General features: G+C 37.1%; 1 protein-coding gene across 3 annotated transcripts; it reads right to left on the bottom strand.

The window, feature by feature from the left end:
- Positions 1-134: 134 nt before the first annotated feature.
- LOC307262796 (ras-related protein Rab-35) lies at positions 135-16058 on the bottom strand. 3 transcript variants are annotated; one of them, XM_080043781.1, is made up of 7 exons: positions 15931-16058; positions 12415-13306; positions 9837-9887; positions 6638-6761; positions 4020-4144; positions 3389-3513; positions 135-2850 (listed from the first exon to the last, which is right to left on the bottom strand). In XM_080043781.1, the coding sequence occupies exons 2-7, from the start codon at positions 12467-12469 to the stop codon at positions 2701-2703; spliced, it is 630 nt and encodes a 209-aa protein (XP_079899907.1). In that variant the 5' UTR covers positions 12470-13306; positions 15931-16058; the 3' UTR covers positions 135-2700. The 3 variants fall into 3 exon arrangements, with proteins under 3 accessions (XP_079899907.1, XP_079899908.1, XP_079899909.1); XM_080043782.1 differs by having other exon boundaries at positions 12415-13303; positions 15931-16057; XM_080043783.1 differs by having other exon boundaries at positions 15926-16033.
- Between the last annotated feature and the right edge of the window lie 650 nt (positions 16059-16708).

Genomic DNA, 16708 nt, shown 5'->3' with positions numbered 1-16708 from the left:
TGATGCCTTTAAGTGCTGTGGAAAAAGATGGGAAATTTCTGTTTCTCCTCAGCTGTTGGGAAGGAACTTCACTTGGAAAAAAAAAACTACAATATACTACATTTAATATGAATGCCCTACTCCAGGATGAAATACAAACACTTCTGGATTTATTGCTTTATTTGGATTGGACACATTTGCTAGGCAACAGAGAAATTTACATTAATAAAAAACAACAACATACTCAACTTAAGGGGAATTGGGCTTTTACTGGTCGGTTACACACACACACACACACACACACACACACATATTCTAGTCTTGAGATTACTGACCATTTAAAACTGAATAAGGCAAATAAAATAAGACATTGGACTGCACACATGGTCATTAACACACCCGTTAGTGTGTCACAATTATTAAGTTCCCACGGTAACCAGTTCCCTTTCAGATAGTGGTCAAATACTTTTTACTGTTTTAAAAATAAAAGACAGAAAACAAACTAAACTACGGCACAACGACAGTGCCAGTGGTTCTAGTGCAAAGTTAAAGGATCATTCCGGTGTTTTTGTAACTCATTCACGACAAATACACTTTTTATCCTTCTATATTTAAAAGCAGATTTTCAAGTTTTTGGTCATTGTGCTCTTCGAGAATGTCGAAATACAATGTTCGAGAATAAACTTGACAGGGAAAGAATGCGGCAAAGTTGTAAAAGGTATTGAGACAGATTGGATTGGAACTTCTAAGATAAATAACTCTTAATCAGTGGAGCAGATAAGTGCTGCAATCTTTCAATTTGTGATACAAGCGTTAATATTGGCATGAGCAGTCTCCACGGGTCAATGGAAAAGTGTCCCAGACAAAATGAAAAAAAAAATTGTAATTTTATTTTATTTTTTTTGGTAAAATGTTTTAATTATTTTATTTAAATGTTGTATTTTTATCCATGTTTTAAATTTCTTCCTTTTTTTGTATTTGTATTCTTTATTTGATTTTAACCCTGTGAAGCACCTTGAGTGGCCCTGTGCCTGAAATGTGCTTTATAAATAAAATTGCCTTGCCTTGCCTATGAAAAAAAAAACCAATACATTTCTATGAGAAATTTTCAAATTCACAACTTCAAATGTCTCGGAAAATTGTCTTGTCAAGTGTCCCATGGAGACTAATGCTCATGCCAATGTTCACGCTTGTATCATCAACTGAGAAATTCTGACCAAAATAAGCACTCCACTATAAGTTAAAAGTTAAAACACAAACGATGCATCTTTTCTATGGTCATAAGGCAGGCAATGGGCTACACAACCTCATTTTGACTGAAAGCAGACGTCCTCTAAGCTCCACTAGTAACATGTCTCTCTATGTGCAGCGGTCTGTGAGACGAGAGCACAGGGACCGTCTACAAAGGGAAACGCCCAAGAGAAAAATATTCAATAATACCTTCACTCTGATACAGTGCAGTTATTAGTGGAGCTTAGAGGACGTCTGGCTTTTTTTATGTCCGTTTTCTCCTATATTTTATACAGAATTATTAAAAAGAGAAATTATTTAACGGGTTAATTCATTAAGGAATCATTAGTAGCAGTCCTACAACACACACACTAATATTTTAGAACATTAAAGTAGATAATTTAGATGAAAAAAAGTGGTTAAAATTAACAATTTTGGGTGAATTTGCTCTAAATTTCTTGATAGACAAGATAGTCTTGTGTTTTAGTGGAAATCTTAACTTCATTATGGCACAAATAGAAAGGCCACGTCACTGAAAAGATTAAAAGTCTGCATGGATATCGGCAGGATAGTAAATTTATTTCTGATTTGAAACCATGCACAACCTCTTAAATGGATTTGTAGATCTCCTCTCGTGAGCACACACACTTACAGGTAAACAGGCCTCTACCTCAGTGGTAATTGTCTGATGTGAAACAAAACCGCCACACAATAAATATGGGAGATTGTAATTTAGTATTGCGCCATGATGTTCTCTGCATGTCATTCCCCTCTCTACTCCTTTGCATCTCTGTCTCTCCAAAACGGTCAAATAAAAAAGCAAAAATGCCAAAAAAATAACCTTAAAAAAAAAGTAAGACATTTTCTAATTTGATCTGGATATTTCCACATTAAATTTTAAAAAATTAATACCGCCCCTACTGAGAAAAAATAAAGAAATAAAAAGGTGATTTGCAGATGCACAAAAACAGCAGAATGATCCTTTAACTTGAATTCACTTCTGACAGACTCTAACCCTCTTTGTCACTGGTATTCACCACCAACAGTTAAAACATACTGACCTGTAGCCTGCTGTGTGGTAAGTACTCAAACATTCACATGTGCACGTTTCTCTGCTAAAAAGGCACAGGGCTTTTACTCTCTGAAAGTCTGGTGTGAATGCTTGTGTTTGTGTGGGTGTGTGTGTTTGTGTGTCTATGTGTGTGTGTTTTTGTGTGTCTGTGTGTGTGTGTGTGTCTGTGGGCTTTTACTCTCTGAAAGTCTGGTGTGAGTGTTTGTGTGTCTGTGTGTGTGTGTGTTTGTGTTTTTGTGTGTCTGTGGGCTTTTACTCTCTGAAAGTCTTGTGTGAATGCTTCTGTGTGTGTGTGTGTGTGTGTGTGTGTGTGTGTGTGTGTGTGTGTGTGTGTGTGTGTGTGTGAGGGCTTTTACTCTGAAAGTCTGGTGTGAATGCTTCTGTGTATGTGTGAGTGATTTTAAAGATGGCGTGGTCTCTCAACAGCACTTCTTCCCTCTCTTCCTTCGGTCTCTGTCTCTGTGTGCGTTGATATTCACCGTGTCTTTCTCTCGCTCTCGTTCTCTCTCCGCTCGGTTCTGACTCTGTTTCTTGGCCCGCAGAACCATGTGTGTGAAAGCCATAAACATCTGGGGGGAAAAGAAAGCAGAAAATAATGAATGGACCATCACAAAAACAAATATAGGCTTTATCCAACATCTAAATTTTCGGTTATTAAAGACATGAAAATGTACGCATAATTAGTAACATAATGTCATCCCTAATCTACACATCAGTTACATGGCCATTAGAGCAGAATAATAAAACAGATGTAAAAATATAATGTATTCCTTTAATAATGTTGTTTTTTTTTTTTTAACCTTTATTTATACAGGTAAATCCCATTGAGACCGAAGACTCTTTTTCAAGGGAGACCTGTTTTCCTTTCCCACGTTACCATTCACGCACACATTCATACACCGATAGCAGGCTAACTATCGACATTCACATGTTTGTACAATTTCAACGGCAGTCTTTACCTGTTGACATAAGCTGTAATTTGTATTTTATTTGTTTTTGTTTGTCAGTATTATTTGTATTGTTTTCTTTTGTGTTGTTCTTGATGAAATTAGGAAAAAACCATAAATATATTGATAACAAAAAAATATATATAATCTAAAATCTTACCTCTTCTACGTTGATGTTTTCTTTGGCGCTGGTCTCAAACACTCCGACTCCCATCGACTCCCCAAACCGCATTGCATCCTGGGTATCCACCTGTCTGCGCGACGGGTCGTCACTTTTGTTCCCCACTGGAAAACAGAAGATATAAAATGTTTTCAACTCCGAAAAAACTTAACCTCATAATTTTAGACATTTTAAACATCCCAGGAACCTTTCAAAGAATCTTTTAACTTATACAGCTCTGGAAAAAATGAAGAGACCACTCCAAATGTTCAGTGTCTCTCGTTTTACTATTTCTAGGCATATGTTTGAGTAGAATGAACATTTTGGTTTTATAATATAAACTACTGACAACATTTCTACCAAATTCCAATAAATTTTTTGTCATTAAGAGCATTTTCAATAATTTATGTAGAGATGAAGATTGAAGAAAAATCCAGACTGGTCTCTTAATTTTTTCCCGGAGCTGTACACTTCCGCACCGTGTTTGAGTTGCACATACACACACACACACGCACACACACACACAGTCAAACATATAGTCACACACACACACAGTCACACATATAGTCACACACACACACACAGTCACACATATAGTCACACACACACACACAGTCACTCACTCACTCACCCAGGATCTTGCAGACGTTGTCACAGTTCTGAGATATTTCGTTTAACCATCTCTTGACGTTTACAAAGGATTCTGGATTCGTCACGTCGTAAACGATGATGACTCCGTGAGTGTTTCTGTAATACCTAGAGAGAGAGAGAGAGAGAGAGACAGAGACAGAGACAGAGAGAGAGACAGAGACAGAGACAGAGACAGAGAGAGAGAGAGAGACAGAGACAGAGACAGAGACAGAGAGAGAGAGAGAGAGAGAGAGAGAGAGAGAGAGACAGAGAGAGAGAGAGAGAGAGAGATGAAAGAGAATTTATTTAACGAGTGATTTATTTATTTGTTTATACATTTAAAAATGACCAAATGAACGTCCAAAACTAAAAAAACAGCTAAATAAATAAGATTAAAAACAAATAAATTATAAAAAAAAAAAAAATTAAAGGTGCAGTGTGTAATATGACATCATCAAGAAAGTTCTACAAAGTTCTAGAATGCAACACTCCCTGGGTAACCCCACCCCTTTCGAATAGTAACAGAAGCTACAGTGGCCTTCAAGGAGAAGAACAATTCTAAATTTTAAACAATGCACCTGATGACATTCCAACTATGACACTTTCAAGATGGCGGCACTAGGCCTCGGTCCAAAATATGCAGAAATATGGACGTATATGAGACCCTTTCTAAGGGAAAAAAAATTATTAAAAACTTTTTTTTCAGCTATTATGCACTAAATTAAATGTACTTATGGATATTATAATTACTTTCTACAAAATCTGCTAGGAAATAAAACCCAAAATTCTACACACTGCAGGTTTAAGTGTTTTTTTTTTTTAAAGTAAACCTTTATTTTGTAATATAACTTTATATTTTTTTTTAATAATTTACTGAGTCATTTACAGTATCTCACAAAAGTGAGTACACCCCTAACATTTCTTCAAATATTTCATTATATCTTTCCATGCAACAACACTGAATAAATGACACTTTGATACAATGTCAAGTAGTCAGTGTACAGCTTGTATAACAGTGTAAATTTACTGTCCCCTCAAAATAACTCGACACACAGCCATTAATGTCTAAACTGCTGGCAACAAAAGTGAGTACACCCCTAAGAAAAAATTTCCAAATTGGGCCCAAAGTGTCAATATTTTGTTTTGCCATCATTATTTTCTAGCACTGCCTTAACCCTCTTGGGCATGTAGTTCACTAGAGCTTCACAGGTTGCAACTGGAACCCTCTTCTACCCATTCATGACGACATCAAGGAGCTGGTGGATATTAGAGTCCTTGCGCTCCTCCATCTCCCGTTTTAGGATGCCCCAAAGATGCTCAATAGGGTTTAAGACTGGAGACATGCTTGGCCAGTCCATAACCTTTACCCTCAGCTTCTTTAGCAAGCCAGTGGTCGTTCGGAGGGGTGTTTGGGGTCGTTATCATGTTGCAGTACTGCCCTGCGGCCCAGTTTATGAAGGGAGGGGATCATGCTCTGCTTCAGTATGTCACAGTACATGTTAGAATTCAATGAACTGTAGATCCCCAGTGCTGGCAGCACTCATGCAGCCCCAGACCATGACACTCCAACCACCATGCTTGACTCTAGGCAAGACACACTTGTCTTTGTACTCCTCACCTGGTTGCCGCTCCACACTCTTAACACCATCTGAACCAAATACATGTATTTTGGTCTCATCAGACCACAGGACATGGTTGCAGTAATCCATGTCCGTAGTCTGTTTGTCTTCAGCAAACTTTTTGTGGGGTTTCTTGTGCATCATCTTTAGAATAGGCTTCCTTCTGGTATGACAGCCATGCAGACCAGTATGATGCAGAGTGCGGCGTATGGTATGAGCACTGACAGGTTGACCCCCCACCCCTTCAAGCCCTTCAGCAATGCTGGCAGCACTCATACGTCTATTTTCCAAAGCCAACCTCTGTGTACGACGCTGACCATGTGCACTCAAACTTCGTAAACTGGGCCGCAGGGTGGTATTGCAACATGATAACGACCCCAAACACACCTCCAAGACGACCAGTGGCTTGCTAAAAAAGCTGAGGGTAAAGGTTATGGCCTGGCCAAGCATGTCTCCAGACCTAAACCCTATTGAGCATCTTTGGGGTATCCTCAAACGGAAGGTGGAGGAGCGCAAGGTCTTTAATATCCACCAGCTCTGTGATGCTGTCATAAATGGATGGAAGAGGGTTCCAGTTGCATCCTGTGAAGCTCTAGTGAACTCCATGCCCAAGAGGGTTAAGGCAGTGCTGGAAGATAATGGTGGCCACACAAAATATTGACACTTTGGGCCCAATTTGTAAATTTTTTCTAAGGGGTGTACTCACTTTTGTTGCCAGCAGTTTAGACATTAATGGCTGTGGGTCGAGTTATTTTGAGGGGACAGTAAATTTACACTGTTATACAAGCTGTACACTGACTACTTTACATTGTATCAAAGTGTCATTTCTTCAGTGTTGTCCCATGGAAAGATATAAAGAAAAATGTGAAGAAATGTGAGGGGTGTACTCACTTTTGTGAGATACTGTATGTATTTTTGATTTTAGCAGGCTCTGTCCTCCATATAAGAGGCTTTAAATGAAAGGATAAATTCATTTTAGTGTTGAGTATATTGTCGTTACGTTGATGTGATGGTCCTGAACCTCTCCTGTCCGGCTGTGTCCCAGATCTGCAGCTTGACTCTCTCTCCGTCGATGTCCACCGTTCTGATCTTAAAGTCAACGCCGATGGTCGTGATGTAGCTGCCTGCAAGAGACCAGGAAAACATTCAAATCATACCATTTTATTTAGCTAGTGTGGTGGCTCTATTTCCACCACACTAGTCAGACAGATTTGTTATAAACATTGCACCGTGAGCGATTTATTGTAACCTTGGAGATAGGCCAAATTGCCATGATTAAGTGATCCATGTCCAATGACCTTTTTTCTGTGTTTGCTGTTAGTGTTTTTTGTCCAGCAATTTCTGTCCACAGTTTATATTGTGTGGATAATGTGAAGAAATACCCATAAATAAAATAAAAAATAAAAATCATACCATTAAATTACAGACAGTATGTTATCGCAAAAGGTAAATGGACTCCACTTATAAAGCTCTTTTCCCTGGTTTTTCACAGACCCAAAGCGCTTTACATTGTTTTGTACACATTCACCCATTAAAACACTGATAGCAGCAGCAGCTACCACGCATGGTGCAAGCTAACTATCGGGAGCAAGTTAGGGTTCAGCGTCTCTTTGCCCAGGGACACTTGGACATGTGGCGGGGAGACGGGGGATCGAACCTCCGACCCTGTAACCCAGTGGACGACCGCCCTACACACTTCACCACAGCTGTTATGCTTGTATGTGTAGGCACGTGACCTTATGCATTAATCCAAGTCTCATGACAGAAGTTGAATCATTTACATCTGATTAATTCCACACTAACAGGATGACATCTTCAAAGCTCAAACATGTAAATGGATTTCTTCTGTAACATGAAAAATCACACGATCTCACAGATGAGAAGCAATTCTAAAGCAGTTACGTAATTAAGTCGAGACACGGCTATCATGACTGATGGGAACATAGGATCTTTTTATTTTCTTGGTTTTTGGTTTAACTTTTTCTTATTATAGTATCAATTTCAGAGGTTCCTTGCTCTGTGTCCTTGTAGTGATTGTACAGTCATTTGTTTTTGTGTTTTGTAAAAAAAAAAAATTAAAAGAGGCATATTTTCCTACACAACCATCTTTAAATGACCATTATCTCAACTTTTTTTTTTTTTTTTTTTTTTCCAAATACTATGAAACAATCAACTTCCTTTTTTTTTTTTTTTTTTTTTTTAAGATATTTTTGGGGCATTTTTATGCCTTTTTATAGATAGTGTAGAGACAGAGTTGAAATGGGGCAGAGAGGGGAGTGACATGCAGTGAACGACCGCGGGCGGGAATCGAACACGGGTCTGCTGCTGGGCCCGGCCGGGACGCCCTACCAACTGAGCTAAAGGCGCCCCGAAACAATCAACTTCTAAAGTACTTACACCAACTAAACTTTCCATAATCATTCTCAGCACTATTCTGAAGGTTATTACTGAAGGATTTGTTCATATGTTGATAATTGTCTGATTTATGATACATTTTGTTCTTAAAAACATGAATTTTCTGACCTGTACAGAGTATTTTCTGATTTATAAAATGAAAAAAAGGCTGTTTCTAAATATCTGTTTTGTAAAAAGCTTGGACACTAATATGTTGTGTCTCTTGACTCAAAGAAAGAAAAAAAACATTAAAATGAGTACACTAACTATCCATATTAAATCTCCCATATTTGTTTAGCATCTTGTTGTTTAAGCTTCGACCTAAATTCCTACAATGGCTGATGATTGAGGTTGTTTTCATGCATTTGTTTGGTCTTCGTCTCAACCAGATCATTAGATAACTGGGTTACACAGAGATCAAAGTGAACCGAGAAATACTGCATCTGCAAAGCATTCATACTATCAGTTAGCATCTCAGCCTAGCGTAGCCACTTCTGCAGACTGACATAGCTTTAAGGTTTGTCTCTACAGTAGAATGTGAGGTTGGACAATGAATGCTGCTTTGTGGTTGTGAAGATCTAATCAGTTTAAAAACAATCAGTAGTTCAGGGCGCTCCGGTGGTGTAGTGGATAGAGCGTGTACCATATCGGCTCCGGCCTTCGTTGCAGTGGTCGCGGGTTCAAATCCGACCCGTGGACCTTTACTGCAGGTCATCCCCCCCCCCCCCCCCTCTCTCTCTCTCTCTGTCTCCCCATTTCAACTCTGTACTGTCTAATAAAGCTTGAAAATGCCAAAAAAAAAATCTTAAAAAAAAAGAAGAACGTGAGCTTTCACAATGAGCCAGTACAGGCACAGACAGGTTGGGACAGCTCTGCTAAAAACCTGATTGAGATAAGATGACATGAAGATAAAATACTTTTACACCTAAAAACTAGAGCCTGGTGTGAGTCACACTAAGGGGGTTTAGTTTGAGTTTGAGTTTGATTTTGATTCAATTTATTTCAGACATATCAAACATACAAAACAAAATGAAAAGCATGGAAATACAATAAACAAATTATGTTTTCACAAAAAAAAAAAAAAAAAAATTATCTGTATTTCTGAGATATGCCTGAAAAGGAGCAGGAAGAAGTATACACTTATTTAATCCTACCCCTTTTCAAGTTAGTTAGTTAGTTCAGTTTAAAGGACTCATTTCCTTCTCTGGGATATGTCATAAATAAATAAATAAAAGTATAAACACTTCTTACTAGTGCTTTTTGAACATGTGAAATTGGTTAAAAAAAATGTGTTTGTAAATTTTATTTGTTTAGGTATTTATTCACAAAACTTTTTTTTTTTAAATATATATTGGTTAAATATTTTGTATATATATCTTTCTATTCTTTTTTTAATACTTTATTTATGGAGTTTTTTTATTTTACAACATAAACATAACAACATAAATACACAATTTGAAAAGCGAACACACAAACAAAAGACAAAACTAAACTAAATAAACAACACAGCATGGCGCACTCTACTCTACAGGTGTTTAAGGCAAATATCTTTCTATTCTTTGTGTGTTTAAAATAAAATACCTAAAAACTTAACCAACTTATAAGCCATATTAATTAAAGGCACATTTACTGTCATGTGTCTATTCATGGCAGAAGTTTACCACCACCGGTATGACTGTGTGAATGAATGGAACCTGGAACCCTGTAAAGTGCTTTGAGTGTGAGAGAAAGCGCTATATAAATCCAATCCATTATTATTATTATTATTATTATTATTATTATTATTATTATTATTATTAACTCACCAGAGAAGGAGTTGTCTGCAAAGCGGAGCAGCAGGCTGCTTTTCCCAACATCTGAGAGAGAGCGAGAGAGAGAAAGATCAAAAGAGAAAAAGATTAATAAGTTACTCGCTCGCTTTGTCACTTCTACAATATTAATGTGACAAATCAGGAACACAGAAGACAGTTATTTATAAGTTAAAGGTGCAGTCAGTGATTCTGGAGAACGCGTACTATGGTATGGGACACAAAACATTCAAATAATAACAGAACAAAACAATGGTGTGTAAGGCATGGACAAAAGAAAAACACTACTTAAACAATGGTAGGACATTTTTCAGAAAGGCTCCTGTTTTACCAATAAATAAATTGTCCTCCTGGCGCCTCTCATGTAAGTTTTTATGAGATTACAGGAAGGAGCCGCTCACACAAGAATGATGGGATGATCTTATCTTCTGAAAGTTAAATGGTGGAGTCAGTGATTCTGGAGAACGCTTGTTGCCAAAATCACTTTGTCAAAATCAGTGAATATCTCCTCATGATCCTCTATGTGTCTGTACTGTGTGTGCGCTGAAAAAAAATATTACACAGCCTATACTTAGGTAAACAAATATGTTACTAGCTACAGTGGGCCCCTTTGTTTACAGAGCCTAGGCTGTGAATTAACACTGGATTTTTTTCAGCGCGCCACACACACACACAGTACAGACAGGTAGAAGATCGTGAGGAGATATTCACTGATATTGACTAAAAGTGATTTTGACAACGAGCGTTCTCCAGATTCACTGACTCCACCTTTAACTTTCAGAAAGATAAGATCATCCCATCATTCTTGTGTGAGCGGCTACTTCCTGTAATCTCATAAAAGCGTGCATGAAGAGCAGGAGAACAAAAGTGAAACAAACAAGGAAATAAGGGCAAAGTTTGAACTTGAACAACTTATGGAAAACTTAACTTCCCAAAACCCAGTTGCCCTGAGAAAACCAGTGGCAACTTGTCGAGCAGAGACTTGACAAACCAGAGTTAAGCAACAGACCGTGAAATAAGACATTGAACACACAACCGTTGCAATAAAATATCTGAAATCACATTGCAGGAGACAAATCACGATCATTAATTGTTCCACATTTAACTACGGAGTCCCACAAGCAACAAATATGTCCCTGACAAGTCAAAGCTTTTATGATTTACATTATTAAAAGGGTGGAAGTGTGAACACAAACTGTATGTAGGCTGCAGAGTAGACAACAAAATACAAAAAATATTATGTTGCAGAGAGGAAGGTGAACTAGTAAGAATTAGGGCTGCATGATTAATCGTAGAAAAATCACAATCTCGATTCATATATCTATGCAATGCAATCTCATTTCTACATTATGATGACGATTGTATGCATCGACGTCCTGCTGCATATCAATAAGAAGAATACATAATAACAATTGCTTTAACTTCTCCTCCATACAGCGATGCGTGCTTGTTACTATAGTTACACAATGCAAGTGTCAAACAAGTAGGAAGGAGCCAATCGTAAAGCCAGATTGAAAGTTTATATGAGAAGCGAAAGAAATTTGCGTTGTTGGTGGTGAGGGCGAGAATTATGTTGTGATTCACATTATAGCAAGAATCCTGCGGCTCTACAGAGACTTAACTCATGCATCAACATTCAACAGGTAGAAAACAGCAGGTACTATCAAGTTAATAGGATGATTTCTGACTTTTTATACTTGGATAATGAAGAGATTCAGAGCCAGCACTAGATAAGAATCAGTATCAGTAAGTTAGTCAGAATAGATAAATATCCAACCTCAGCTCAGACATGACACTTCCAGACAGTAGATTACAGATCTGTCTGTCCGTCTGTCTGTCTGTCTGTACTGACCACAGTTTACTGCAGTGAACCAGACTGTTGGTTTTAAACTAATCTAAAACCCACTGTGGCCCATTTCTTAATTAAAACTAAACAGTCACAGAATTACTGAGTTCAATTCAATTACATTACATTACATTTTATTATCCACTCTAGTCGCAATAGATTTTGGTATTCAAACACTTTGAGAAATGTTTACTCATGTGACTAACTGTGGGCTATTGCTTGCAGAAAGCCTAAATGCTCGGTCCGTTTAGGTCATGGTTGCAAGTTGAATTCCCACTGCATAAAGTGATGAAACTTCTCCCACCCCCTTGCGTAATTGGATCGTCTATTAAACCTGATTGGAGGATCTGAAAGTAGAAAGCGATTGGCCAACCCTACAACCACTGACTTAGTTTGTCACATCTGGGACTCCATAGACAAACACTTTTGGACGCTCAAAATAAAAAGGTGCTACGAGGAACTTTTAAATATTTCTGAAACAGTCTAATTTTTCCTCTGATGATCATAAATGACATGTAACAGCAAACGAGACCATCAGTGCAAAGAATGCTATTTTTATATAGTTTTTCTTAATGCCTTTGTCATGGGTATACGCTCACCCAGGAGCTACAGCTGGCATGGTAAAAACACTACCGCTTTTGGCCAAAGGGGGCCGCTAGAATTCTCAAAAACTAAAAGTTCCTCGGAGCACCTTTAATCTAAAAATGAATATAAAGTAAATGTACTAACTGGAGTCTCCAATGATGAGCAGCTTAAAGAGATGATTGTAGTCCTTCCCCGCCATGTGGACGGCCTCTGTCTCTCTCACTCTCTCAGTCAAATATCTTTCATAAGATTCTCACAGTGTTTCTGTTTATTCCTTATTCCAAACCTCCTCTCTCAATGCTACGAGGTCAGAGAGGCACAAGAGTTTGTCCAAACATCACAGGCATTCCCCGGCCGATAACAGGACATTTCCAATCAAATTTATCCACTTTAATACTACAAGTTTGTGGCGTTTTTTGTTTTTTTTAAATCCTTTTTGACTTGACTTTTCAGTTCAAATGTTCATGTTTCTTTGGAGGTTTTTCAAAGCGAGTAGCAGACGATGAATGTTGAAGTATTTCCACATTTATGAATCATTCTAGAAGTCGGCGCATGGTTCCAGTTCCACCCAGTGACACTCCTAAAAAAAAGGGGGGATTTCCAACTTCCAACTCCTTTCCAACTCCAAACGACTTGAGATATCTTTACATTCACTCATTGACTCCTTGTAAAATTCACAGCTCTATCAGTGCATATGTCTCCTTCACACATACAAGAAGGAATTGTCCGTCTTATATCATCTATAATCCAGTTATTTCCATATATATTTCATCGTAAATCCACGCCGTTTTCAATCAGAAGTAGCGTGCGGTTATATGCGAGATGTTCCTGTTTCGATGCACTGTGGCTCAGTAGTGGTTGTGTCCAGTTCAGGTTCCTTTAAAAGAGTCAGTGGATCTGGATTTGGGCCTTAAAACTTTAATCCAAACTCCAGTTCCTTTTGGTGGTGAGTTAGAATAAACCGTTTCCTGTTTTGTTACATGAAGGCAGCGCACACTTCTTCTTCTTCTTCTTCTTCTTGCTTCTTTAAAAGCTGCTGAGAAAAGAAATACAGTAAGTTATAAGAAAGTTAGACATTGCTTTTAGACGTAGTAATTTATTTTTATTTTTGTACATGTAATATTACAGTTTTTCATGAGGAGTACACAAACAGACAGACAGACAGACAGACATAAATAAAATAAAATAAAATAAAATAAAATAAAATAAAATAAAATAAAATAAAATAAAATAAAATAAAATAAAATAAAATAAAATAAAATAAAATAAAATAAAATAAAATAAAATAAAATAAAATAAAATAAAATAAAATAAAATAAAATAAAATAAAATAAAATAAAATAAAATAAAATAAAATAAAATAAAATAAAATAAAATAAAATAAAATAAAATAAAATAAAGTAGCAAAGGCATTTGATTTCAAAGATTAAAATAAAAACTTTTACTGTTTTAGAACATATTTACTGTCAAAAATGAGTGCAGGAACTTACAAGCCTTACATCTACTGCAAATGTTTCCTTGATCAAACTTGGGCGGGTGGATCAGTGAGTAATGTGGGTGGGTCTGTCACCCTGCCGACACCTTTGTACATTACCCGTGCGGTTTTTAAAATAAACTATAGTCGTGTGTGTGAGATCGGGCGATTGTTAATTTCTCATTTGTTTTTTTTATTGCTGTTTACAGAGCTGGCCCCGCCCTGCTCCTCAAACAACAGCTGACTCACTAAATATAACTTCCTCATCCTGCTTGATCCACATTTAACCTCGCTGGCTGGCTGGGTTAAACCTGGCACCAACACAGCCTTGACAGTCAGAATCACATACTCTTTCTCTTTACTACACTACATACTAAAGTACAGAAGAGTTTTAGTCTTTTTACTACACTACATACTAAAGTACAGAAGAGTTTTAGGGCCACAGACAGGAGAGAAAAAAAAAATCAGATACGGAAGATTTTTTTTATTTTTTATTTTTTCATTATATCGAGAAATGTCAAGAACAAAGACGAATACTCCAAAATGCTATTGGAGTTAGTGGGGGCATTTCTGTATTTTCAGCATACTACAATTGATTGTATGTGCATGTATTGGGACATCCTAAATATTTTTCTGGCATACTAAATAGTAGGGAAGTATGGGGATTGTAACGCAGGGACAGTCTGACAGTCAGAATCTAGTTGTCAAACACAGAAACTGTATTTTCCCGACTGTACCTAAACTAAACAGGGAAGTGTAACAGTGATAAGGTTTGGGACAGTTTTCCATGAAAACAGGAAAAGCCTGCCGCTAACCTTTGGAAGTAATTGATTGGGACAATGCTACGGTTTGTTTTACATGCAAAGACTTGAAAACCACACCAAAGGCTGTCTAGAAAACTTGCAATTTAATGTATACTTTGTCCTCTCTATGCATGTGCTGTAAATAGCTGTGTGTATGTGGGGATATGTACACTAACTTAGTTTTGTTTACTGGTATATTTCCATGAGGCAGGATCAGTGGGTGTCAGAGTAGCCTCTGTGTGTGTTTTTGTGAATGTATTTTGTGTTGTTTTGTTGTATTTTTCTGTTGCCTAGATTTGTGTTAACCCCCTTGAAATCGACACATTTCAAGGGACATCTCTCTTTATAATAAACTTCTCCATACATTAAAATGGCAAAACACTGTACAATACATGTTGTCTCTTATATAGGCCTAGCCATTGTTCAATAATGCTTAGTTTGAGTCGACATAACTGCTTTTGTTTTAATAAAAATATCAAATTTGAGTATTAGTTCTTGCTAACTCATTCAACAAAAGTGTAATTTAATGCATAATTGTGTAACTATAGATGCCGAATTGTACTACAACGCCTACTCTTTGAGTCAAAGTGAGGTAAAATGTCATTATTTATTTAACATGGGAAGCGAGCAGTTGTCAAAAGATAAATACATAAGATTGTGAACGTAGTTTGGTGCAACATTACCACCGCATGAACCAGTAAGCTACAGGTCAAGGGCAATACAAAACAGAGCTGGTTAAACGAAAAGTAGAAATTAAATCGATGTGTACATGTTTTAAATGTGCTGCAATGACTCTAGTCTTTGTTATTCTGGTTGTAGTTGAGCCGTTAAAGGACGGTTAGTTTGAGCAACAACTCACCTTGTGTGACGCGTTCGTGGGCTGCGCGAAACCTCTTACGAAAATCTCTTATTTTTTAGAAATTCAATGAATTCACGGCACTTTAAGCTTGTACTGCTGTTGTATGGGCTTGTCAACAACTAATAAACATGTCTTCTTCAATTCGGCATATATTTAAAGCACATAAATAGTCGTGTTTAAACGTTAAACTGTCTCAATTGTTGTAAGCTTTGGTTGCCATATCGCGCAGTGACGGGTCGAAAAAGCGATTTAACTCAAACATTTGTAAAAGTAAAGCGCTATCACTTCAACCGAAGTAGCGTAGATAACTTAACAACTCATAAAAGTGTTAACTGGTTCTTGTAATGAGGTGTATTGTCGCTAAAGAGGCAAAACAACGTTCAAACTTCCATGTTTTTGTATCCACTCTGGAGTCTCCGGGCCTGAGTCATGGCCTCTCACCAAGAAAACTTCCCACTCCTTGGGGAAACTTTGAAGCAGACATTTTTTAGAAAAGGAAAAAAACAACATAAAAATCACCTTACTTTGGTCGTGTAGCAGTCCTTGTTGCTGTGTCGTTGGGTCATGGTTGTAAATCAGCGGTAGAAGCTGTTGTTGTTATTCCCAGTAAAGTGTACTGGTTCCCCGCCGCCCAAGCGACCACACCTGCCTGTCTGCAGCTGATGACCCGCTCGCTCTCCTCATCTCGTGCTGCCTTCACTGAATGTGGGAAAAACCGGAACCGTGCGACCTCTGTGTACCCAGTGTCCACTACTAATAGATGTTATACTTTTTAACAATTAGAAAATCATATACAGTTGCACAAAATTATAGTTACACGAAAAAATAAGCTTTGACTTGCTATGCATGATGACAGTTTAATGCACAGTTTTATTTGAGAACTGTTTTCTTATTGCCTATATAAAAAAGTTTCATTATTATACTTTAATTTATTTAAACATACAGTAGTTCTATTTGGAATAGTTCCTTTTGTAAATTTAGATATATACTGTAAATATATCTATCTATCTATCTATCTATCTATCTATCTATCTATCTATCTATCTATCTATCTATCTATCTATCTATCTATCTATCTATCTATCTATCTATCTATCTATCTATCTATCTATCTATCTATCTATCTATCTATCTATCTATCTATCCATCCATCCATCCATTTATCTATCTATCTATCTATCTATCTATCTATCTATCTATCTATCTATCTATCTATCTATCTATCATATTTTTTTAACCAAATTTGAACCTCTCATTTCTCTCGCTGACAGGTGCAAAACAAACTTTAACAGTGACAGAAAA

This window comes from Ammodytes marinus (genome assembly GCF_949987685.1).
Source record: "Ammodytes marinus genome assembly, chromosome: 16".
Taxonomy (NCBI): Eukaryota; Metazoa; Chordata; class Actinopteri; order Uranoscopiformes; family Ammodytidae; genus Ammodytes; species Ammodytes marinus.
The sequence above is the reverse complement of the archived record's forward strand: the minus strand, read 5'-3'. Positions and strand labels throughout refer to the sequence as shown.

Bases quoted from the DNA above. Each gene is read 5' to 3' on its own strand.
- LOC307262796 (XM_080043781.1), bottom strand. From the start codon at position 12,469: ATGGCGGGGAAGGACTACAATCATCTCTTTAAGCTGCTCATCATTGGA. The intron at 9,888-12,414 runs GTTAGTACATTT...GCTCTCTCTCAG, and splicing joins GCTCATCATTGGAGACTCCA to ATGTTGGGAAAAGCAGCCTG. The intron at 2,851-3,388 runs GTAAGATTTTAG...TTTTCCCCCCAG, and splicing joins AAAACATCAACGTAGAAGAG to ATGTTTATGGCTTTCACACA.